The 24,525-nt window shown below is 43.9% G+C and overlaps 1 protein-coding gene across 5 annotated transcripts in view; it reads right to left on the bottom strand.

The window, feature by feature from the left end:
* Positions 1-24,525, bottom strand: part of Cfap61 (cilia and flagella associated protein 61) — a 302,729-nt gene that overhangs the window by 261,084 nt on the left and 17,120 nt on the right. For 4 of the 5 annotated variants that reach the window (XM_076570780.1, XM_076570781.1, XM_076570783.1 and 1 more), the window contains exons 3-7: positions 24,038-24,188; positions 21,014-21,090; positions 20,179-20,246; positions 19,825-19,951; positions 4,974-5,106 (exon numbers count right to left, since the gene is read on the bottom strand). In XM_076570780.1, the coding sequence (XP_076426895.1) occupies positions 4,974-5,106; positions 19,825-19,951; positions 20,179-20,246; positions 21,014-21,090; positions 24,038-24,188 (556 nt within the window). Of the gene's footprint in view, positions 1-4,973; positions 5,107-19,824; positions 19,952-20,178; positions 20,247-21,013; positions 21,091-24,037; positions 24,189-24,525 lie in introns of those variants that run through there. The other variant, XM_076570784.1, reaches the window with a different exon arrangement.

Raw genomic sequence — 24,525 nt, 5'->3', positions numbered from 1 at the left:
CACCTCCTGGGGACACCAACCCCACAGGGTGGGCACTGCCATTTCCAACCTCTGGCTTTCTTTGCCTCGATGTTCACATGGAAAGTGAAATAAATAGACCAAGAAAAAAAAAAAAAACAGGGCAGAGATCACCACAGCTGCGGTAGATCACTTCCTCAAGGGATTTGGGGTGGCACCACCACCCTAAATAAAACCAGAAAACTAAAAGACTCCTTCAAACAAAGGCTGGACTAAATAGGACAGAGACTGGGCAGGAAGATCAGAAGTCCTCACTCAGGCTCTGCATTGCCTGTGGTTTTCAGTGGTTGTGTGTAGCTAGAGTTTTCCTGCCTGGCCCACAGTCAGGACAAATCTTTGTCACCCGCCAGTCCCACAGCCACTCAGACCCAACCAAGTAAACACAGAGACTTGTATTGCTTATAAACTGTATGGCCGTGGCAGGCTTTTTGCTAACTGTTCTTATATCTTAAATTAACCCATTTCAACAAATCTATACCTTGCCACGTGGCTCGTGGCTTACTGGCGTCTTTACATGCTGCTTATCCTGGTGGTGGCTGGCAGTGACTCCTTCTGCCTTCCTGTTCTTTCTTTTCTCCTCTCTATTAGTTCCGCCTATACTTCCTGCCTAGCCACTGGCCAATCAGTGTTTTATTTATTGACCAATCAGAGCAACACATTTGCCATACAGAACATCCCACAGCAGTTGTGGAAAAGCCCTGTTTTTCAAAACGGTGCTGCCTAGGCCCAAATGCTTCCTGAGCCTTCCGTTTTTCGTTAGCCTAGAGCTGAAGGCTGACTGAGAACAGGTGAAAGCAAGTCTTTGAGGGACAGGTCAAAAATCCAAATCTGAACAAATAAATAAATTAGAATCTTTTCAGCGTAATTTCTCATATTCTATTTTGTAGGGCCAGCTCCCATCTTCAGAAATGCATATCCATATTTGTGTCAATTTGTCCCACCCTTCACCAGAGTATTCACTACTGAGTGGGAGAAGAGAGCCATCAACCGGACCACACCCCCATGGAGAGCTTTAAACACGCCCCAGCTACTCCAGCAAAATGGCCAAGTTCAGGTAAAAGAAACTTCCCAATGCCCTTTCCACTCCTCCCGACTCAGAAACCTAAAAGAAGGGATGGATCCTCAAACTCCACCATGGACTAGAACTCCCCTTAGAGTCCCCACCATGCTGCCACCGGTCTCTGTCTATAACATTAATAATTCTTCTAATAAATCCCATTACAAAGGACAATCCACCTCTGTATGTCCTTGAATCCCAAACCAAAACTTTCATTACTACTCTATTTATTGTTATTATTACTATTTATTATATCATTATTATTATTATCAATGTTGCTAATGTTGCTATGGCTACCACCATCCTATTAGGAGTAAAATGATCTCACTGCAGCTTTTCTTGTTCTGTTTTGTTTTTGAAATAGAGTAGCCTAGATTGGTTTTGTACTTGGGATCCTCCTGCCTCATACTTCTGAGTACAGGATTCCAGATGTGCACCCACACAGCTGGCTTACCTTTCCCAAATGACTGATGAAGCTGACATCTTATGATACCAATGACTTCTTTTTGTGAGCCACTGACAATTTCTGTATCCTTTTGGGGGTGGGGAGTGGGAGTGTCAATCAAATCCTGTGCCCACATCTATTTTGGAGCATTTGACTCTATTTATTATTGTAAGAATTATGATGCTGACGTGAAGTTGGCACAGAGTCTGAATGTCCTTCCAGAAGAGTCTCATAGTCACCAAGTCTGTGAGGCCCGATGTGGAAGCGAGCCTCAAACTGTTCATCTTATTTACAGAGAATGTTTGCTCTCAAGTTTCAAGAAAATATTCTTTAAGAAAACTCACAGTTTCAGCAAATGAGAAATGAGTGTATAAAGAATGAATCCCTAAAAATATCACCACAGAAACAAAACTGCAAATTCCAGTCTTTTAATGTTTTTCAATCATCTGGCATAGAAATCTCTTTTTAAAATGGAAGTCAAATATCCATTTGCAAAGAAAAACATGATTATGATTCTGTTAATGAACGGAATGGGTGGGGATCCAAGGGCTCTATTCAAATCACATTTGTTAATTGTTATTTTTAAAGAGGTTTTAAATTTTTTATTTACTATAATGTATGTGTGTTCATGGGTGGGTGTGTACGTGTGTGTGCATGTGTGTGTGTGTGCGTGTGTTTGTGTGTGTGTGTGTGTACCCTAATCCTCCATGCCCTCTCACCAGCCCATGTTTGTTATATCATGTGCAGAAGACACACCCTAAAATCTATTCAGGCTCTTCCCCATCATTTCTCTTCCCTGGCAAACCATCTCTCACTGGGAAGTTGAGCTGTGCAGTTATAGTTAATACAAGACCTACTCTAGGTGTGGGGGACACTACACCAGGACCAACCAACGGGAAGGTTTTCCAGTTTCTCAATATAAAATGCAAGTCCTTTGAGCAACAATATCACCCTCTCCCCAGGCCCGACTTGCTGTGGGATGGTCTGTATGTCAATTTACTCTGATTGGTCAATAAATAAAACACTGATTGGCCAGTGGCTACGCAGGAAGTATAGGCAGGACCAACAGAGAAGAGAATTAAGGGAACAGAGAAGAGAATTAAGGGAACAGGAAGGAAAAGGGAGACACTGCTAGCTGCCACCATGACAAGAAGCATGTGAAAATGCCAGTAAGCCACAAGCCACATGGCAAGGTATAGATTTATGGAAATGGATTAATTTAAGCTATAAGAACAGTTAGCAAGAAGCCTGCCATGGCCATACAGTTTGTAAGCAATATAAGTCTCTGTGTTTACTTGGTTGGGTCTGAGTGGCTATGCGGCTGGTGGGTGACAGATTTGTCCTGACTGTGGGCCAGGCAAGAAATCTCTAGCTACACCGACTCCCACCTCCCTCCCCCTGCTAGAACTACTAAATCAGAAATGCCTGTGTAAGGCGCAATCCCCTGGGCTTCCTTAGCCCGAGAATGACTCCCCAGCCAGCTCAAGTGTGAAGACTATCACTTCCAGACACTTTCCTCAGATTGCCATGCACATGTATGAAATGACCCCACTCCTGTGGCCCAATGCTGTCATCATACACTCCTTGTAGCCTCCATCCTTAGTTTATTCTCTGTTGCTGGGATAAAACAGTGACCAAAAGCAACTTGGGGAGGAAAGGGAAGAAATGATTGACAGGTTACAGCTCATCATGGAGTAAAGCTGAGGCAGGAACTGAAGCAGAGACCATGGAGAAATGGTGCTTACTGGTACATCCTCCTCACCTTACTTTTTAGAGAACCCAGGACCACCTGTCCAGGCGTGGGACCACCACAGTCGGTTGGGCCTTCTCACATCAATCACCAATCAAGAAAATGCCCCAACAGACACATCCATGGGCCAATCAGATGAATGCAACTCCTCAATTAGTTCCTTCTTCCCAAGTGGCTCCAGTTTATGTCCAGTTGACAAAAGCCAAACCAACATAGTCTCTAATATACCAAAGTCCCAATTATAGTCAGTTTCTCCTTACCACCAAGCAGACCCTGTGAGTATCCTACTCCAGCAATTTCAACTCTTAAGAACCCCGAAGCTTCACGTGCAGTGGCACAAATCAGAAGGGGGTTCTGCTATGTTTCAGGAAGGCATGTTTGGGCAGATTCGACACCATGTACATCCCTCTATGCAGTTAGTCCCAGCCACCTGAATCCCACCAGGCAGATCAGGGAGGGCTTTCCCCTGGTCGGCAGGTAGCCAAAGGGTGCAGGTAAGGGAGGTGTGCCCTTGATGAATGTCTCCATAGGTGAGTAGAGAATGAGGAGGGGATCATGGGGGTGCTGACACCAGCTACCTGGGACCCAGTTGGGCTGATCACATTAAGGCTAGCCGGTTTATCACCACCCTCTTCTGTCTCTTGAAAAAATGTAGTCTTTGAGGTTCCCCAGTGTCAAACCAAAAGACATGGGCTCTCTCTTTTTGTCCCCAAATACCAGGACTATTCTCATTTACTTAAAAAAGCTAGAAACTCCAATTGTTATATACATGTTCCTAATTTTTAAACTTCCCACTAATTCAACTAAATTTAATCATATATAACATGGATCAAATCATGAGAGAACACTGAACAAGTACAAATTGAGAGACACTCTACAAAATAACTGGCCTGTATTGGTTGAAAACATTGCTTTTGAAAAAAAAATGAAGGGTTAGGGAGCTATTTCTAATTTTAAAAGACTAAAGAGACAGGACACTATAATAAGTGGCCTGCACTTCCTTTTCCATAAAGGACACTGTTGTGACTATCAATAAAATCTAATTAAGGTCTACATATGGGAAAGTGGGATTGCGAGACTTTGATCATCATACTGTAGTTATAAGATATATGGGGAAATATTCTAGTTTTTAGGAAATGGACGTAAGTGGGGCATTATACCTGCAACTTACTTTCACATGATTTCAGATAAATCTATAGACAGGTGGATGGATGGAGACAGAAAGAGAAGAAGGAAAGAGAGAGAGATGATAGATAGACAGATGATAGATAGATAGATAGATAGATAGATAGATAGATAGATAGATAGATAGATAGATGCATACATAGAGATCGCAATCAAGAGAATAAAATAAATAAGGAAAAATTCTGATATCTAAGGAATTTGTACCTCTAAGTTTTCTATAAGTGTAAAATTGTATCAAAACTATTTCAAAAAAGTCAAATATAATCACTTTCCATGTCAAACGAAATCTTCCTGGCAGCAGAACATCATGGGGTGTTCAGAAATCTCCTATATTCAACCCTGTGGAATCATCTTATCCTTTCTCCCACTCTCTGGTCCCTATTTCTAAAGACAGCAGTCTGGTCACCTAAGGGTACAGATGCTGGCCTGGCATCGCCTAGAAGGGCATGTAGGAGGGAAGGGCATGTCAGTTCCAGGGGTGCTCAGCAGCATGGTCCCCGGGAGGATCAGTCACCAACCTCACACACCACAGCATGATTCTCTTCGTCTTGGGCCTCTATTAGTTCAGCCAGGAAGTATTCACCATAGATTTCTCTCAGAGTGTTGTCATAGTGCATAAATATTGGCATGAGATCGTCATGGTCTTCTACCCTGTGGAACAGACAGCCTTTAGTTTAGCGTTTGTTCCACCCATTGCTTTCCTTCACCTACTGTGTTCCGTCCCTGCTCTAAGTGTCAGGGATGCAGCAACACGCTTGTGAAATGGATTGATACCGTCATAAGCAAAACTGTGATACACTTCAATAATGTCAAATGTTTCCAATGACACCACGGCTCTTGAGATGAAGAGTGACAATGATAACCAGGGGAGGGAGGGGGTCACGTGGGCAGAGGGGTCAGCACTGCTGGAGAACAGGAGGTATGGCAGCACTGGTCGGGAACCAAAGGACAGTTGAGGACAGTACTTTCCAAATGTGTTCTAAGGATCAGCACTTCTACATATGACATTATCCCACAACCCCTCTCCTCCTTTAAAATTTTTTTTTTTTTTTTTTTTTTTGGTTTTTTTTCGAGACAGGGTTTCTCTGTGCTGGTTTGCGCCTTTCCTGGAACTCACTTGGTAGCCCAGGCTGGCCTCGAACTCACAGAGATCCGCCTGCCTCTGCCTCCTGAGTGCTGGGATTAAAGGCGTGCGCCACCACCGCCCAGCTTCTTTTAAAATTTTTTAAACAGTGTGTGTGTGTGTGTGTGTATGCGCGTGCACATGCATACGTGTGCACGCACATGCATATGTGTGCACGCACACGCGTGTGCCTTAAACTGCAGAACCACCTTGTTGTCCCGACTTACCCTTATGTGTCTCTCTTCTGAACACTTGCTATGGAGGGAGAAGCGCTATGAAGCTAATGAAGCCCTGTTCACCATTCTGGGGACAGTCCCCTTGACTCCCATTCTCGGGACACTTTACAACGTTCCTGACACCTATTCAAGGAAGCTGGAACTAGGTTTACTATCGCATGCTGATGATGGCTCTTGGATTCCATTCCTTTCATTTCAGTATACTTTCAAGAACATTCAGTGTTGTATTTTACCTGTCTAAGAACTTCTAATACTGTGTTCCTGATACTACAAAGATAGTCCATCCACTAGCCCCATCTGCTTAGGGATCCGTATGTGTATAAGGCTCAAGGCTTTTCCATCTTCTCAGCTGCTGTGCTTCTCACAGCAATCCCGGAAGGCAGGCAGTACCCTTTGCACTGTTTGGATGCTCCCAGGGATTAGGAGAAGGCTTGCCTGAGATGCAGAGCTGCAGCAGAGCCTCGAGATGAGCTCAGGCCTATTGACAAAGGCCTTGCCTTCACCAGACCAGAAGCTCACAGTGCCCTTCAAAATGGCATTCTTTATGGCACTCTTTGAAATCCGGTAGCAGGATGCAAAAACAGTTGAGAGAACTGTCCTTGGCTTGGTGACCAAAGTTCATCATCCAACTAGATGGGTCACAACTCCTCCCAACCCCGCTGTAACAACCCCCCCCCTGCCCCCCCCCCCCCCCCCCCCGTCTGTCATAGACGACTTCCCCAAATTAAATGTTTTCAACTAAATGATCTTTTGGAGTCTAGAGGAAATCTCCACTGGCTACCAGGATGAATCTTTTGCCTCTGGAGACACAGGCTCAACCGCTGCTGGAATAATGTCAGGGCTAGTATTAGCCCAAAGAGAACACACTAGAAGATAAAGTGGGGTGGTGGAGATGATAGAAGTAACTGCACTTCAGATGCTGCCCTTGACACTTGCCCACGTACTTCCATGTGTATACGATCACTTTAAGAATTATCAGTGGTCATCTGTGGCCAGGTGTAGTGAAGTTCCACCATAAATCCATCAAAGGCTTGTTAGGTGTTCTTTTGAAAAGACTAGAAGAAAAACAAAAATACAGCATAGTGTCCAAAACCTGAGCTGAAAAGCCAGCCCACCTTGGTCTGGACCCAGTATCTGCCACTTGTGACTGCCAAAGATGAAATAGTCTATCTCTGAACTACATCTACTATGCCATGTCACGATACATGTGTAATCATAAATCAGACTACAATTATTACTTAAGTGGGAAGAACCAGTAAGAACTGGAGAACATCCATAATCAGCAGGCAGAGCAGAGGTTTTTTTTATTCCAGAAGGCTGAATCACCACCCTGACATCCCATTGGCAGGTACAACCAATGCTATTCCATCCACCATCAGTAATCTTACAGCTCTGCCTTCCTCAACTCAATTATTTACCTGAAAACATTTATGAGCTCTCTGCTGTTTCTGGATGGGTACAAGGGCCCTTGCCTCCTCATGTCAACCTTATCCCAACCATATGTGAGCTTATATATATATATATATATATATATATATATATATATATATATATATATATCTTGTTCATAGAATGCGTCTTACCTCTGTTTCTACTCAGCACTCCGATCCAATTGCCTATTCCTAATTCCAGCATCTTTCAAGGCTACCTCCACCATCTGCCCTCCATTAACACTTCCTTCCAGCCTCTCTTCCAAAAAAAAACCCTCAACATTGGGATCATCACTGGATATACGGTGTCTATTTATAGTATTGATTTATTTCAAGCAAGATGTGGCATCTTAATAACCAAGTAATTGGTTCTGGGGGACACAGAAGTTCTGAAACAGCTCTGAACTGTGGTGCAGCAGTGAGAGGCAGTAAGGACCAGGGCCCCCACTGGCAGCTCTGAGGGGAAGTGACTACTACTCCATCCCAAGGGGTGCCTCTGGAAATCTGGACACAGTACAACACTGGCCACTCCATAACCCTCTACATAGCCTTCTGCCACTCCCTACTGAGAAGCCTGCAAAGGTACTTCACCAACAAGACTTAGTGTTCTCATTTCCAAAAGGAGTGGGGTGTGAATACTGGAAACACGCAGTGAGGTGGCACAAACATGTGCTTTAGCATACCCCCTGCACACAGCAAGAGTCTGCTCTCTGAGTGAGGCCTCACACCCTCAGCAAAAAGAACCTAGAACTCTATTCAACTTCCACTTAACCTCCTGTCCACAGAGGCTTTTTTTTTTCTCTGTAAAAATAATCCTTGGTAACACTGTTCAGAGAAATAACATTCTAAAAGAAAACAGCCTGTGATTCCATTTTTGAGCATTTTTACCAAAAATTAAGGTTTTACCAATACACATTAACAGATGTTATTTCACACAATTAGAAAAATAATTTAGTATTCTAATCACTTCTAAGTGGTATGGTGGTTTGAATAAGAATGGCCCCCATAGGCTCATATATTTGCATGCTTAGTCACTAGTGAGTGGCACTATTTGAGAGGGATTAGGAGGCGTGGCCTTGTTGGAGTAGTGTGTCACTGGGGGCAAGGTTTGAAGTTTCAGAAAGCTCACACCATGCTCAGCATTGCTCTCTGTATCTGCCTGCAGATCAGAATGTAGCTCTCAGCTCCTCTCTAGCACCAGGCCAGCCATGCCTGCTGCCATGCTCCTCCTCACTATGATGATAATGGACTAAGCCTCTGGAACTGTAAGCCACCCCCAATTAAATGCTTTCCTTTATAAGAGTTGCCATGGTCATGATGTCTCTTCACAGCAACAGAACGATGCCTAAGACAAATGGATTAAGACAGGATTCATATAAGTAAGTCCAAACTCAATTTTATTTATACAATGAATACAAAATATTACTCTAGGCCAGGAGTCTGAACCCAGAGTCCAAACTAGAACTTGAGGTCAGCACACAGCTCAACCCTCATCAGGTTGAAGCGTCTCTTAGTAGATGGCAATTAACACAGAAATGCACAACTGGTCAATGGACAGAGGATGACTGACATCAGAATGGTCAGCCCCAAAGAGGATGTCTATAGCATATCCCTCCCCCAGAGGCTCAGGGACCTACATGGAAGAGGGGGCAGAAATATTGTAGAAGCCGAAGATGGTAGGTGACTTCAAGGGGGCAGAGTTTTCCATACACAGGGCCGATGTCCATATCAACTCATGAAGACTGTGACAGTATGCACAGGACTTGCACAAATGCAAGCCAGACAAAAATCCCAGCACGGAGGAGGGGAAGCAGACATGGAGTCCCACCTTTAGCTCAGGAGCTGTCCACATTTCACTGCAGCCGGGAGAGGGACTGACAGTTCTCTTCACTAGAGTAACACTCAGGGAAGCCTCCCCCCCACCCCCCAGGGTAGTCAGCCAACACAAACTAGACTACATGGGTTTTAAAGAAGGGAAAGAGCATGGAGTTGAGAACAAGAGGGGCAATCTGGGAGGCGCTGCAGGAGGGGATGAACATGATCAAACAGATCATATGAAATTCCCAAAGAGTAAATGAAAATACTATTGTTTAAAAGTTCAAGGCTGGAAATGGTGGAACATAACTTTAACCCAAGCACAGGGTAAGGGGTTGGGTGGGGAGCAGGCAGATCTTTATGAAGCCAACCTGGTCTACATAGTGAGTTTCAGGCCAGCCAAGGCTATATAGTAAGACCCTGTCTCAAAAACAAAACAAAATAAAACAGAAAAAAATAGTTTGAGATGGCAATGTTAACTACATTAATGTACATAGATTTGATCATTATATGCTGTATATTTATAAACACCTAATAAAATTGTGGCCCCCAATTTTCACGAGTATGTAAATGTGTGTGTGTATGTGTGTGTGTGTGTGTGAGAGAGAGAGAGAGAGAGAGAGAGAGAGAGAGAGAGAGAGAGAGAGAGACTGTGTATGTATATGTGCATAAATGTTTCATACAATAAACACATAGTAATAATTTTAAACTAAAAAAAAATAATACTCTAGATATTGAAATCAGGAATAAAGATCTCGAGAGACACAGAGCCCTAAGCCTAGCCATGAACCTGCCACAGCCCATTAACAAAGTTGTCCAAAATCAGACCTCAATAACAATTCTCCTGAGAAAAAACAAGAAATAAACATTCAAGCCTTGGAGTTCTGAACACTGTCCCTTAAGCCCTTCTCCAAAATGGATAGAGAGGAACTTGTTCAACACACTAAATGCATTCCTTGGGGTAATCGATAATTTAAGATCTTGCATCACCCTAAGCGCTAATGCTAACGGATGACATCAGCCTCCAAGTCTCAAATGGCATATGACAAAGCCCAGCCTCATGGCAAGAATGCCTCTGGCTAAGGAGAGCCAACCATGCAGTAAAATGTCTAAGAGCGCTCTCTCTCTCTCTCTCTCTCTCTCTCTCTCTCTCTCTCTCTCTCTCTCTCTCTCTCTCTCTCTCTCTCTCTCTCTCTCCTCCCTCCCTCTGTGAAGCTGTGAGCATCACCTTATCAGGGTCAGATGAGACGACAGTGCCATCTCAGCTCAAGGGTGGCAGGCACACTCAGCAGGCACATCCTGCCATTTGCAGGCTATAGAGCATCCCCACAGTGGTGACCGCTCTGGGGTTACAAAGTCCATCACCGAAAGGACAATAGAAACACAATTCTCCGAGAAGTAGCGTTCCTTTATATCTCCATTCAGAATGTGGCTTGGAAGGAGAAGCCATGTGTTTGTCGATGCTATCAACTATAAAATATTTTAATTTCTTTGGAGAACAGAAAGTCCAATCCATAAAGATTTGTTGTTCTCTTTGGCACTCAAATGTCCATCAGACTTTGGAAGCCATGCCCGACAAAAATGGAGTTGAATTCAAGCCCTAAAACCCACAGGCTGTCGAGGATATCTCACTTGGGGAAGTGGGTATCTTCTAACCCTAGGGCACGGAAAAACTAAGGATGGCCTGTGTGGTGGCTGTAACTGACTTTCTGGACGATGGAGAGATGTCATTTAGCCAGGAGGTGCACGGTGGTGCCCCGGATCCCACAGAACTCTTCCCGGCAGCTTGGCCAAGTCTCTAGGTGACACAGTTTGTCAGATCGCCTCACTGATGCAACATCCTGTCTGCTCTATATGACCACCACCCTAGAGGGAAAAGCACAGGCTGGCTGGCTTCCCTCGAGTCAGAGAGATGTGTGTGTCACGTGCTGCTAGCAAAGTGACTGTACAAATCCTCGGGTGGGGAAAGTCACCTCAGCACAGCGAGACTGCACAGAGGCAGCCTGCACATCCAGAAGACTTCCCAGACCCCTCGCTAGCCTCAAATCATCTTCCATAGTTAAAGGTTCTGCATTTCTCCAATTAGACTTAAAAATATACTACTAAAAAGTTGTCACTTTAAATATCACAAGTACATTTTATGTAGTGTATTTAAAAAAAATGATGGAGAATTAAATTTAGTTCTAAAGAACACAGATTGCTTTGTCAAATCATGCTTTTTATCAAGAACACTGTCTCAACAGAGGACAGGCCAACACGGAGTTGTTGGCAACTAGATTTTTCTTTTCATCCACTTGTCGAAAATGAAGTACCCTTTTCTTTCCAAGATCTCTTGTGCCCTCTAGTGGTCTGCCTTATGAAATTAAATCCATCCTTTCTAAATGCTCCTTTCTAGAACTTTAGAGCCATTTAACTTACAATCACTGGGAAATGTAACTTTTAAAGTTACGGGGGATTCTTAAACCCAACTTTTCTATGCATTAGAAAGACTTCTATGCATTACATGACTCACCAGGTCATGTAAGTCCCTACCATCCATACTGCTGGGACTGGATCCATGTGCCCATCTTGGCAATGGTAATCCATTGCTCCCAGAGGATCGGCAAACAAAACATCTCTGGTGGGGGTTTTGGTGACAAATGTTCCAAATTTGGTGAAAAGAAAGTCCCCAGCTAAATGCTGTAATTGTTCTATATCTCCTTTTTAAATGCTTCAGGATCTTCATAACTTCGTAATTCCTATGAACTGCTTAGAAGTCAAATTGAAAAGAGCAAGAAACTATCAGATGTCTCATAAAATTAACTGCTGGGGCAGGAAAGATGGCTCAGTGGTTAAAAGTATTGGCTGTTCTTCCAGAGGACCTGGGTTCAATTCCAAACACTCACACTGCTGCTCACAACTGGCTGTAACTTCAGCTCCAGGGGATCCAATGCCTTCTTCTGGTACCAGGTACGCATGTGGTACATAGACACACATGCAAACAAAACACCCATACACATAAATAAGTAAAAACAAATTTAGAATTATATTAAAAAGTAACTGCCTCACAGAATGAAAGGCAGGTTGTTGTTGTTGTTGTTGTTGTTTTCAGAGCTGAGGACTGAACCCAGGGCCTTGCGCTTGCTAGGCAAGTGCTCTACCACTGAGCTAAATCCCCAACCCCAAAAGGCAGGTTTTTGTTGTTGTTGTTTGTTTTTGTTTTGGCTGGTTTGGGTTTTTTGAGATAGGGTTTCTCTGTGTGACAGCCCCACCTGTCATGGAACTCACTTTGTGGACCAGGCTGGCCTTGCGAAAAGTAGGTGTTTTTACAAAGACCTTGTTTTAAATACTAGTTTTCTTTTCATTTTTTAAAGGTTAAAGTTTTAAATCCTTTATTAATGCATTCTTTATTGTACATATTCGTGAGGTATGCATGATGACTTGATACAAGTATTAAGCTATAACAATCAAATTTGAGCAATTAGCATTTCCATGTCCTTAAACATTTATGGAGTTCCTGATTTCCTCTCTTCTAACAAAAGAAATTTTTCATCTATTTTGAAAAACAATAATTGAGCTAACGTGATTAACTGTAGTCACCTGTAAATAGGCAGGATGCCATGTAGGGGAACTCGGCTTATGTAACAACACTATTGGACAGTACATCACCCTTCCCTTGGCTTAGTCTTCCCTCCATCCATGAGAACTTGGAAAAGAGGCCCTCACCCACCCCAGATCATGCCAATAGTTTCTAAGCCATGAACATCTCGCATCCTCCACTGAAGATTAATTAAGCGCACTGTGGTTTTTTTTTTTTTAAAGGTGTGTCCAGTAACAGCTATGCTTTGTTTCGGACATAATGAAAGACAGGGAAGAGTAACTTCGTTAATTAGTGTCTGAGCAGAAGAGCAGATTACAGCATCGTTTTCCACGTGGCTAAAGGAAAGAAATGGGAGAAGGGATTATGGTGTTAATTCATTTGGTTCTGAATATGTTGCTAGTTAAATAGTTGGGGGATAATTACATCCCCAACCCTTCCCTGGTTTAGTGTCTTAAGAGCTGTGTTCATCACCATTAATTATCAATGCAAGTAACTACTGATGGAACAGATGTCAAATGGGGGAAATAGGTGTAAAGTGGCAGCCTAAGAGGCCTGCAGCCACGCCTATTCCATGAGACCATGCAGTGTCTTTGTGTTTCTAGCACTCTTAAGGAAAGTCCACCCAAGTTTCAAGATGCAGGCAATTTTAGACCCCCAAGTTCTAAAACTCCAATGTATCAATTTTGGATAAAAGGCTTTAAAATGTTACACTTCTGTATCTTCTTCCGGCAAAGACATTATTTCATGTCACACTCACCACCTGAATTCCCTATTATGCCCTCCTTAACATAAATGCCCCTTCCTCATCTCTTGGCATTGGGACAACATCCCTCTTGGTATTTGTTCCTTGGATTTTCTGTGGTGTGAGCAAAGACAACAGTTAGCCATCGAAGGCTGCATGATCAAGCCCCTGGGTTGAGTTGTCCAGGGGTTTATTTGTGGGACCCCGATCAGTGGAAGGCCATAGCCCATCCTACTAAGTCTTAAGAGAGGAAAAACAACAGGAAGGGGTGAGAAAGGAGAAACTGAGGGAGAACAGAAGAAACCGAGGCTGAATAAGAACTATCAAGTGCTGTACATGAGGGTTAGTGTTGTCAACCTGACAGGACCTAGAATCACAAGGAGGCAGTCTGGGCACACCTGGGAGGGATGATCCAGGCCGGTTAGTCTCTGGACACAACTGTGGAGGGTTATCTTGTCTTTTGAGGTGGGAAGATCTGCCCACTGTGGGTGGCACCATTCCCTGCTTGGGGTCCTGGATTGTATAAACCTAGAGAGAGGGAGCCAAGCAGCAACAAGCATCCATGGCTCTCTTCTGAAGATGACATGTGGTGTGACCGCTGCTTCAAGGCCCTGCTGCCTTACTTCTCCATCATGATGGGCTGTAGTCTGGAACTATGAGTCGGAATAAACTTCCTCCCCTAAGCTGCTTCATCAGGCATTTTACCACCACAACAGGAAAGCAGCTAACACAGTAAGCAAATGCTTCCTGGGAGCCAGGTACTGGACTGAGCACATCTTCTGTCTTTTCTCCTGTTAGGGCATCGGCGAGCAAGCTAACAAAGGAATCATCTTACAAAATGTAAATAGATGGTTTTTTGATGGGCTGCTTCTGCATATGTCACATTCAGCATTGCATTTATAAGCAATTTTTCTAATACAACAATGTCTTGCAGAATGTCCGTGTTGAAGGCATTTAAGTCTTACTATTCCTCTGGAAAATGATCATTCATAGGATACAAGTGGGTGTATTAACTATACATTTAAAACAAAATTTAAAAAAACACAACTTGCGGGGGGGGGGGGTGGGCAGTAAGATGGCTCTGTGGGTAACAGCCTTGCTGCCAACATGACAACCTGGTTTCAATCCCTGGGATCCACATGGTGGAAGGAGAAAACTGACTCCCACAAGCTGTCTTCTGACCTCCACACATGTGCTATGTAGTATGTGAACTAATGCATGCATACATACATACATACAAACAAATAAATATAACAAAACATTTAAAAAATACTTTTGCAAATGTACCTCCTTTGTTTATAGGTAATTTGTTCCCCCACATTCAACCTAACTAGAGAACTGTCCATACATTTAATCATCCACCAGGATAATCTCTATGCTGAAAACGCCTTTAAGTTTAAGCAGTTCACTCATTTAAAATGGAACTTGTAAAACGGCACTCACACCACACACTGAGTGCAATTTAAAACAACTAAATACAATTTTGCTCTAACAGATTAAAAACGTTTTAGTAACTGAAAATGTCCAGGGTCTGGAGGTATATATAGTTCATCAATCGTCTAGCTCTGAAAAAAATTAAAAGGATCTTATCTAAAAATCTACAAAATCGCTAGGTCTAAGGAAACAGAGTTCTATTGGTTATAATATAAACTGACATATTTTGGCTGAACAATTTGATAACTATTCTTAAGTCAGTATTTATTATTCAAAAATTCCTTTTTAGGTACCTATCTTATTGAAAATAAAATACCATGATTAATATTTTCCCAAGGTGTTTGTTTTATAGAAAAACTTGAAAACAACTAAATTTCTGTGTTAGTCAGTGTGTTCTGTCCTTGTGAGAAATACCTGAAAAAAACAACTTCCGACAGGCAAATTATATTCTGGCTCACAGGTGCAAGGGCTTCGGTGTGTCTTGGTGGGGAGGCTGTGATGGGCTGATCGGAACATGCCTACAAGGAACACACCCATCAGACATGACCACCAAGAACATGCCCATCAGGAACACACCCATCAGACACATGACCATCAGGAGTGTGACCATCAGGAATGTGACCTTCAGGAACATGACCACCAGGAGCATGCCCATCAGGAGCATGGCAACCAGGAACATGCCCACCAGGAACATGTCCATCAGGAAGCAGAGACAATGCAAGAGCTCTCTGGATTTTCCCTGCTTTTCCCTTTATTCCAATCAAGCATCCAGACTACAGCTTGGCGCTGCCCAAATTCAGGATGTCTTCACCTCAGTTAATCCTCTCTGAAGACTCGCTCACAAATGCAGTCTCCTATGTACTTATCAACATGATCAAGGCAGGAATCAAGACCAACCACCATCAATATTCCTATAAATAACAACTAAATGAATTATAGTCACACAACAGCCAGGCCATCTTGAAAGAGGCAGTCATCAGAAAGAACAAGATTCATTTTTAATGGTTTTATTATCATAAGTGATAGATGACAATGATTGGATGTGACATTTTCAAACATGTATGTGATGAACGTGGGTCCTATGTGTCCCATATTCTTATTACCTCCTCTCGTCCCCATGCTACTCCTCCTGCTCATTGTCTTCCTGTTCCCCACTAAGTCCACCCTCCACCTTTTCCTTTTTATTTTTAATTGAGGACCCAGTGACTTTCACTGGGGTTGTTTACAGAAGCATGAGGAAGAGAACAGCCATAGGAGCACGGGCAATCTACTAGTGGAAGAAAATGTCTCTCCCTCCCTCCGTAACCATTACCTGCCTATAGATCCCTGGGGAAAGTGGAGCCTCAGGAGTCTCGCGCCTCCAGCTACTATACAGATAGCAAGCTGCTATATTAAGTGCATAATTAACAAAGCATATGAACACAATACTGTGCCCACATACATACAGTGCCCACAGAGGCCAGAGGGAGGAATCAGATCCCCTGGAACTGGAGATACAGTTATAAGCTGTCATGTAGGTGCTAAGAACTAAGCCTGGGTCCTTTGCAAGAGCAGCAAGTGGTCTTAACTGCTGAGGCACGTCTCCAGTTCCCCCACCCGCACCCCATCCCAACCCCAGTATATTTGTTTTTTGAGGCTGGGTCTCTCCATGTAGCTCAGGATGGGTGTGACTTAGGGTCCTTCGGTTACTGCTTCCCAAGTGCCGAGAGTACAGGCATGTGGCAACATGCCAGGCTCAGAGGTATAGTTTTTTCCTAAAATATTTTAGTGCTTTTGTTGTTCTTTGCAGAACCAGGGCTTGAACCCAGGACCTTACACACACCAAGCAAGCATTCTGCCTGTCAGTGTGTTTTGTTGTTGTTTGTGGGGGAAGTATTTTGATTGAATCCTTGGATGCAGAACAGCTCTGTGGGGGTCAACAGTACTTGCATGTGTACCTATCTATAAATAACTTTGATTCCTAATAGTTTTCTGATCTGGAAATATGATTCATTTACTAAGAGAACCTATCCTTCAAATAGGTAGTAAAAATGGCAGGGAAAACCTGAGAGATTTTAATATTAAGATTAAAGGTATAATAACTATTAGGTTTCCTAAAATATCCTATGATTTTCATTTATGGAAATTTCCCATAAAAAAACAAAACTGCCAACTTGTAACTACATTGTCAGTAAAAATGTCTTTAAAGAATGTAACTTCCTGAACGGCTACAGGTGTCCCTGCCCAGGGGGCTGCCTTCCCTTCCACACATGGAAGAACAGTCACATTTGCCTGTCTGCCTGGTGATGGCCATTCCAGGGACTTCCTGCCTCCGCACCTTTGCCCACTCTGCCTCTTTGGATAAATTATGACTCATCCCCCAAGACCAAACTCAAGAGGCCACCTACTTTGGGAAGCTTTTATTTCTTCATGGAGGTGTCCTGACATATAAGAAAGTGTGTGATCTTCAGCTAGCGTTTGATGAGCTCAGACAACTGCACATTTCCATCACGCATTCAGCACTGCCACCTGTGCCCTGCAGAATTCTCTCTTGTCCCTCCCAGCCTCACTCCGCCTCTAAGCACAGTACCACCAACCTGATTTCTACAGGTTGGCTTTACCTGCTGTATACATTATAAAACTGGGGTAATCTGTATATTTTTTTTTTCTCCATCTGCCTTCTTTAATTTAGCATGACTCTTCTGAGATCGACTGCTACAGAAGCAGCTCATTCTCTTGAATGAGATAGTATCATCCACAGTATGGATGTACCACAGTGTGTATGAGCAAACACTCAGAGGGCTATTCTTAAGGGGGGAGGGTTCATGAGGCTGCATTTATTTCTCTGTGTCCTTCCCTCTTATAAACTAATGTCCTTAGTTTATTGCAGACACCCACGCCTTCACTGAACTCTCAGCACCTTTGTGATATATATGGTGCTGGGATTAACCACAGGAAATTGCACAAGGTAGGCAAGCCCCCAGCCCCTGCAATAAATACTATTTAGTACTTCTTGGATTGTTACGTGCAATCAGAGGTACACTAAGTGTCAGACTTACAAATAGACTGTTGCCAAGAGTTCTGTGCTATGAACCACACACTACACTGCTAACAGAGACATGTGGCCCCCAAAGCATCAATTCGTTTTTGCAAATTAACTCATCTGGTGAGTGGCAGAGCCAAGATCAGAATCTAGATCTAGAATGACATCGTCACACACTCTTAAAAACTATGTTGTAATACTACATGCTCTTGCTTTTTAAAGACGGCGAAAAGTGACACTTTTCTAAAGTAGACACTTACCAAATATGGAAATGGGCTGAAGAGGGTTCCATTTATTCTTCACAAAGGAGCAATCATCTGTGTGAAATGACTTCTCAACACACTCTTATTTCAAAGCAGGCTATCTTGTCCTCATACTTTGAAGTTAGAACTCAAATGGGGCAGGCAAGTATCCTTGCTTGGGGCCTCAGGATGCTGTAGTAAGGTGTCCCCTTCCTTAGGCTGGCTTGTTGGAAGCACAAAGGTCCTTGTGCCCACAGATTCCAGGGAAACCAGGGATGTTAAGAACCCAGAAAGGGAAAGACGTATCAACTGTTTTTTCAGAAAGCGGGGAATTGGACGTGATTCATAGCCCAGTGATCTACATTTTCTGTTGGGTCGGGCCATATTAAGCTCCCACAACCAGGACCAGAGATGTCTAATAGTCTAAATGATCCTTACATTATCTATATAACCAGGGGCTCCTCTAAGACCCTACAACCAGGACCAGAGGTGGCTAATAGCCCAAATGACCTCTACACTATCTGTATGACCAAGACCAGCCCAGATCCTTTCTTAGGCTCTTAAGCTAATGCAGGTAGCCTATCTCCAGAACCCATCTTCTTGGAGGAAATGATGTACCCTGAGTTGAGTTTCGATGTAAGTATGTTTCCTTGGGCACCAGGGATTGTATTACACCTGGAAACATTCCCCAAAATTATGCTGGGTTTAAATATACTAGCCACAAACTGCCTGACCTCAGATTCCCCTATGTTTTCATTTTCACTTCTTTGCGGTCATTTCCCCACCTGCCTACACCTGAAGGGACCCCGCCCCCCTCACTGGCTGTGCACAATGGCTCACACACATAGCTGTGTGGTGCTGATGGTCACATTGAGCTGGGTTGGGGATGACACCCACACCAACATGAGGCCTCTCCATCACAGCCATCTCAGGCGCACAGCTGACTACCTTCAGAGCAAGCATCCCAAGAGAGCCAGACAGAAGCTTCCAAGACTTAGTGTGCCCTTCCACCAAGCTGTGCTAGTGAGAGCGTTCACAACTGCCCAGAGTCACACAGAGGACACACACAGCTCAACAGCTAACCAGAGGACTGGTGACATCACACCGTAGGGGAGGAGGCATGGTGAAAGGTGGTATAGGGCTATCTTGGAAAACATATTTTGCCACAGGTATACCCTTAAACTGCTACACTTGGGGAATGTCATGAGGACACTGAAGGTAAAGACCGGAAAACTCCTTTTAGAGTCAACAACATCCTTATTCGTAAGTGTTAGAACACAGGTGGGTTTTACAAGGAAAACTAAATAGGCAGGTTCATTTTCAAGTTGTTTTATTTGAAAGTTTTCTTACTTGCTGCAGAATTAGGGTCTATTTTAGAACGCCCTAGTAGTAAATGCACAACTCCCCGGCCACACGAAACCCAATGAGAATCACCAGATACTCTTGCTAATTATGCCATCCAGGGGGATGCTCAGAATCTCCAAACAAACATTATGAGTATCATAAAAGTTTAGTCTAACTCACTGAGGATCCCTTAAAAAGTCTTTTATAGCCAGGCGGTGGTGGCGCACGCCTTTAATCCCAGCACTCGGGAGGCAGAGGCAAGCAGATCTCTGTGAGTTTGAAGCCTGCCTGGTTTACAGAGTGAGTTCCAGGACAGCCAGGGCTACACAGAGAAACCCTGTCTGGAAAAGCCAAGATCATCCCGTGGAGTTTACGTCACCCAGGCACCGTGCCAACTGTACCTGGCTTTGCGAATGTGCAGCTGAGGGTAGTGGTCATGCCTGTGACATATGTGCACTGCAAAGTCTTCGTCATAGGTTAAACACGGGATATTCCCCACTTGGTCAAATACGGTTATCAGAGTTGAACCTAAATCACAGAAAGAAAGGTATCCTTTAATCAAGGGATAACCTTAGGATTAAAATAGGAACAAAATATGGTCCCCAGTCCACTTGGAGACTTACTGGCTGTCATCAAGTTCAAACTTGACATGCTTAAAGTCTGGTGACCAATCTTCTTTCCCATTCCCAAGAGTGCTCCTTTAAGCTTAAGTTCCCTGTCAGCTTCTGAGGACCCTGGGCTGTTGGGGACCTTACCTAGGCTCACATATGTTGGCACTATAAGGAATATGAAGTACAGTTCTGGTACTGCCTTGAACACAGTCCTGGGGAGGAAAGACAGGGTGGGATAGTGTTAATAACAAAATAATCGCATTCCCTGCCCCTGAGAAATGAGGTGTCTGGAAAGTCACATGGACTCAGTTGCTCCCTGCCTGTCAGGCCAGAGCATCTCCTAGGCAATTTCCTTCCTCTCTACTTTTCCTTCGATTCTAAAGAGCTCCCCTCCTGTCTGTCTGGTGGAAGTCGAGAGAATAAAGGGCATGATGTGCAAGCAGCACACCAGATTTCTGCCGACATTAACCTTTGACCTGGCATCTGGATGGTCTGGTGTGACATTACAAAGTGACTTGAAAGCTGAGCCCCCCACCCCCACCCCACGGTCTGTACAGGCTGTCAGAGACGCATCGCCACGACTCAATGGCCCTGCTCATCATCCTTCCCCACACCCCATTATTCAGGATACTTCTGCAGGCTGTCAGGTCAATACGAACTTCTAAAGAGAAGACTGAGGAAAGATTACATTGAAAACACTTAAGTCTGTGCGTCTTTACCCTTTCCCGACCACCCTGTTCCATTTCTTTAAATTAGTACACTACCCGTTGGCCTCAAATGATAGTTAAAAACGGGCTCAATGGAGAATGGATTTAAAGAATTAGATTATTTTCTTTCGGAAATACTGTTGCTATTAAAGAGGATTAATGTTACAATAAACTATAAGCAAATTAAAGGCTCCAAAGAACTTTATGTCATTTGAAAAATATTCCATAAGGCATCTTTCATGACCACCGTCTGTAAGGCTCTGTCTACTCACCGAATGATCTCTTTGAGGCAGCCGGTGGAATACTCGTCCACGGCCACAAAGAAGTGCATAAACAGTGTATTCAGGGGCTGTGGGAGAAAAGCGAACACGGGTAAAACACCGGACCAGGCAGAGCAGGGCTCAGGGCAGCCCCAGGGCAGCGCTGGCCGGCACCTGTGGGTGACAGTCAGCTCATGTCAAAGTGACAAGACACCCAGGTAGCAGCTTCAGCTCTCTTGTCACTTCATCCACTGCCTTCTGTCTCACTGGCTCGGAATTATTTAAGGAAATGAGGATTGCGAGTCTAGAGTGCCCAGCCCTGGCTCCTGCCCTCATGGATGAATTGTGGGTAGGGAAGAGCCTCCAGGGGAGTGAAATCGATTATGGACTCCATTCTTGCCTTTGGGGGTGTCTACGCCAAGTGAAAAACAATCACCCTTTCCCTGGGGCTCCTGGGCCAGCAGCTGCTGCTCTATTCGTGGGACACGAGGGAGAGATTCTCTTATGAAATTGAAGGATGGAAGGCAGATGCTGCATTAGGATCCAAAGGCTTTTTTATTCAACATTCCCAGAGTCCAAATCTAATTATTACCCCTGCGATCCAGAAAACCTGGACGTTAAAAATGCACAGAAGCAAGATTCTCACGTGGCTTTCGGCATCCAAGTTTTTAAAGGACTTTGTCCTCTGATTTTTGGAGATTAACTGACCTAAATAATAACCATGCAGCCTCCCGTATAGCCATCTCTCAGTCCCAGTATTCATGAGCATTCTAGAAATAATGAAGATGTAGCTGCGTGGTGAGTCCAGTACATGCATTTCCACTAGGAAGTGGGAACCTCCTATTCCTTGATTTCTTAATAAAGCTGCCCCTCCCTCAGTGTCAGTTTGGGGTGTTGGTTCCAGGACCTCTGCGGATACCAAAACTGATGAATGCTCAACTCTGGCCCCTGTATCCAATGGTGTAGGATCTGTGTACAGCCGACACATGTCTCCCTCCCATGTACATTCCTTTTCGGGTTTAAGAGAGTGTACGCATGACCTGAGGGGTTGTTCTACTGTGCTGTTTGGGAATGACAGGGAGAAGCTCGGCATGTGTTCAACACATGTACAATTTTTAAAACGCTTTCCACTGTTAGTCAGCTGAATTTATGGTGTGGAACCTGTACATGGAGAGAGCGGACTGTAGTTTTCTAGGTAACTTTGGGTTACTAACTACAAAGCCATGTGCTATCTCCACCTCTGTTGGCTAGCCTGTGACTTGGAAACACTCAGCAGGAACTGGCAAGAAAAGAATCATGAGTTTGACCAGTGGCCTTGAAAATTCTCAAAAATTAGTTGGGCGGTGGTGGCACATGCCTTTAATCCCAGCACTCGGAGGCAGAGGCAGGTGGATCTCTTTGAGTTCGAGGCCAGCCTGGGCTACAGAGTAAGTTCCAGGACAGGCTCCAAAGCTACACAGAGAAACCCTGTCTCGAAAAACAAAAACAAACAAACAAACAAACAATTATCAAAAAGCGTACAGCACAAACTCCAGATAACAACAGACTACAGGGTCCTAAGCACTTTCTATGTATGGATGCTTTAATCCATAACCTCTCTCAGCTCAGCAACTGCTTTGCACTGAACAGGGCTGGCCTTGGAGCATGTGAATTACTACTTGCTTGATTTATCTAGATAATTTAGGACTTACTCTCTAGACATCTTTAAGACAAAAACCATTACTTCAGTTCCAAATGCTAATGGGATAGAAAAGACACTGAGGACTAATTAAGGATTAATCAGTGTGGCTCAGCAGAAAAATAATGTAACTTACAAATGCAAACCAAAATGTAACTCTACACTTTCTGGCAACTATGTTTAAAAAGAATAGACTTGGAGCTGGGGAGAAGGTTCAGTGGGCAAAAGTGCCTGCTGTGTTAAGTGTGAGGCTCTGGGTTCAAATCCCCAAAGCCCACAGAAAAAAGCCAGACATGTAGCACAGCTGTCTATAATCCTGGCATTCCTACAGGAGCATGAGAGGTAGAGAAAGGCAAATTCCTGGAGCTTGAGGCCCAGGGGCTTGGCATATGCAGCAGAAAAATAACAAAATAAGACCCTGGCACAAATAAGGTGGGAGGCAAGGACTGACGCCTGAGATGGCCTGGCCTCCACAGACATGCTACGGCATGTGTGCACCCACATTCACACATATGAATGAGCATCCACATCTACAGCAAAGCCATAAGCATACATACACACAAAATAAGGATGAGTATGTTAATTTTAAATGTTTTATTTAACCTAATATGTTCATTATATAATTAACATATGAGAACTGTTGTACTTGATTATTTATTTACTTTGAAACAAAGTCTTGTAACAGTGACCTGGCTGGTCAGTTACTCACTACATAACACCGACTAATTTGAACTCACAGCAATCCTACCGCTTCAGCCTTTCAACTATTACCTGGATTATTAATATTAAAAAAAATCACTAATGGCATACTTCACACAGTTTTTCCTACTAAGTACTTCAAATCTAGTGTATGTTTTTTATTTACAGCACATCCCAATTTGGACTAGCTAACGTCAAATCCATAATAGCTACCTGATATCAAAGGCGCCACACTCCACCAGGGCACTTTAAACATTGTAAAACATGACTAAGTCTGAGGCTCTGTTATCATTCCTAGGGCAACTGCTAGGTGACAGAGGCCTTCTGAGGCTATCACAGACCTCACTCAAGGACACACAGACATCCTGGGGATATCTAGATATACATATCTGACACACCAATTCTTTGCTTGCAGCTCTTGTTAATTTATGAGCACAAGGTGGGCCTTGGGGGCAGCTGGCTGATGGGGCCACCATGTACCCATCCTATATACTCTGGCCCCCCTTGCCTCCAACATCCTATCACTTTGCTTTTAACTGTTATGATGCTTTGTGTATGAGTGTTGGATTTCTCAGCAACTCAGATGATACCGGTCTGACGCCAGGCCCTCCCTTCCACAGTTGGGTTGTTCTAATAAACAGGACGTGTGCTTCTCTTACTGTGCACGGGATTTCATTGTCAAGTTCCTGGAACAATGACACCCAGTCATCCTGCTTGGCAACATTCCAGTTGGGATAGTCCAAGAAGATGGCATGGGCCATGATCTCCTCCTTGTCATTGCAGAGGGTAACAGCAAGGTTTGCCTTTTCTCTGTGAAAATGACGAAAATACACACATGAGTAGAGACAAGCAAAGCGAGGCGATGGCAGGCCATCCTCTTATTCCTGGGGCTACTGGAGCTCTGGAGCTGCTGCATGAGCTCTGAGGATACCTGGAGTCACGAGAATGATGGCGCTCAAAGTTTGGGTGTGTTGGCTCAGGGTATATGAAGTCATCAACCAAGCTGTTATTTAAAATACGTTTCCACTACAAGTGTTAGGTTTGTAAATATCTGTATAGCCTTCCTTTGCACACCGGGCAGAATACCATCCTACTGCACACTCCCTCCACCTTCTCCAAGGTAGCAATACCACCGTGTGACATCTAC

Source organism: Peromyscus maniculatus, chromosome 4 (genome assembly GCF_049852395.1).
Source record: "Peromyscus maniculatus bairdii isolate BWxNUB_F1_BW_parent chromosome 4, HU_Pman_BW_mat_3.1, whole genome shotgun sequence".
NCBI lineage: Eukaryota > Metazoa > Chordata > Mammalia > Rodentia > Cricetidae > Peromyscus > Peromyscus maniculatus.
Note: the sequence above shows the minus strand (reverse complement) of the source record. Positions and strands in the feature narration are given on the sequence as shown.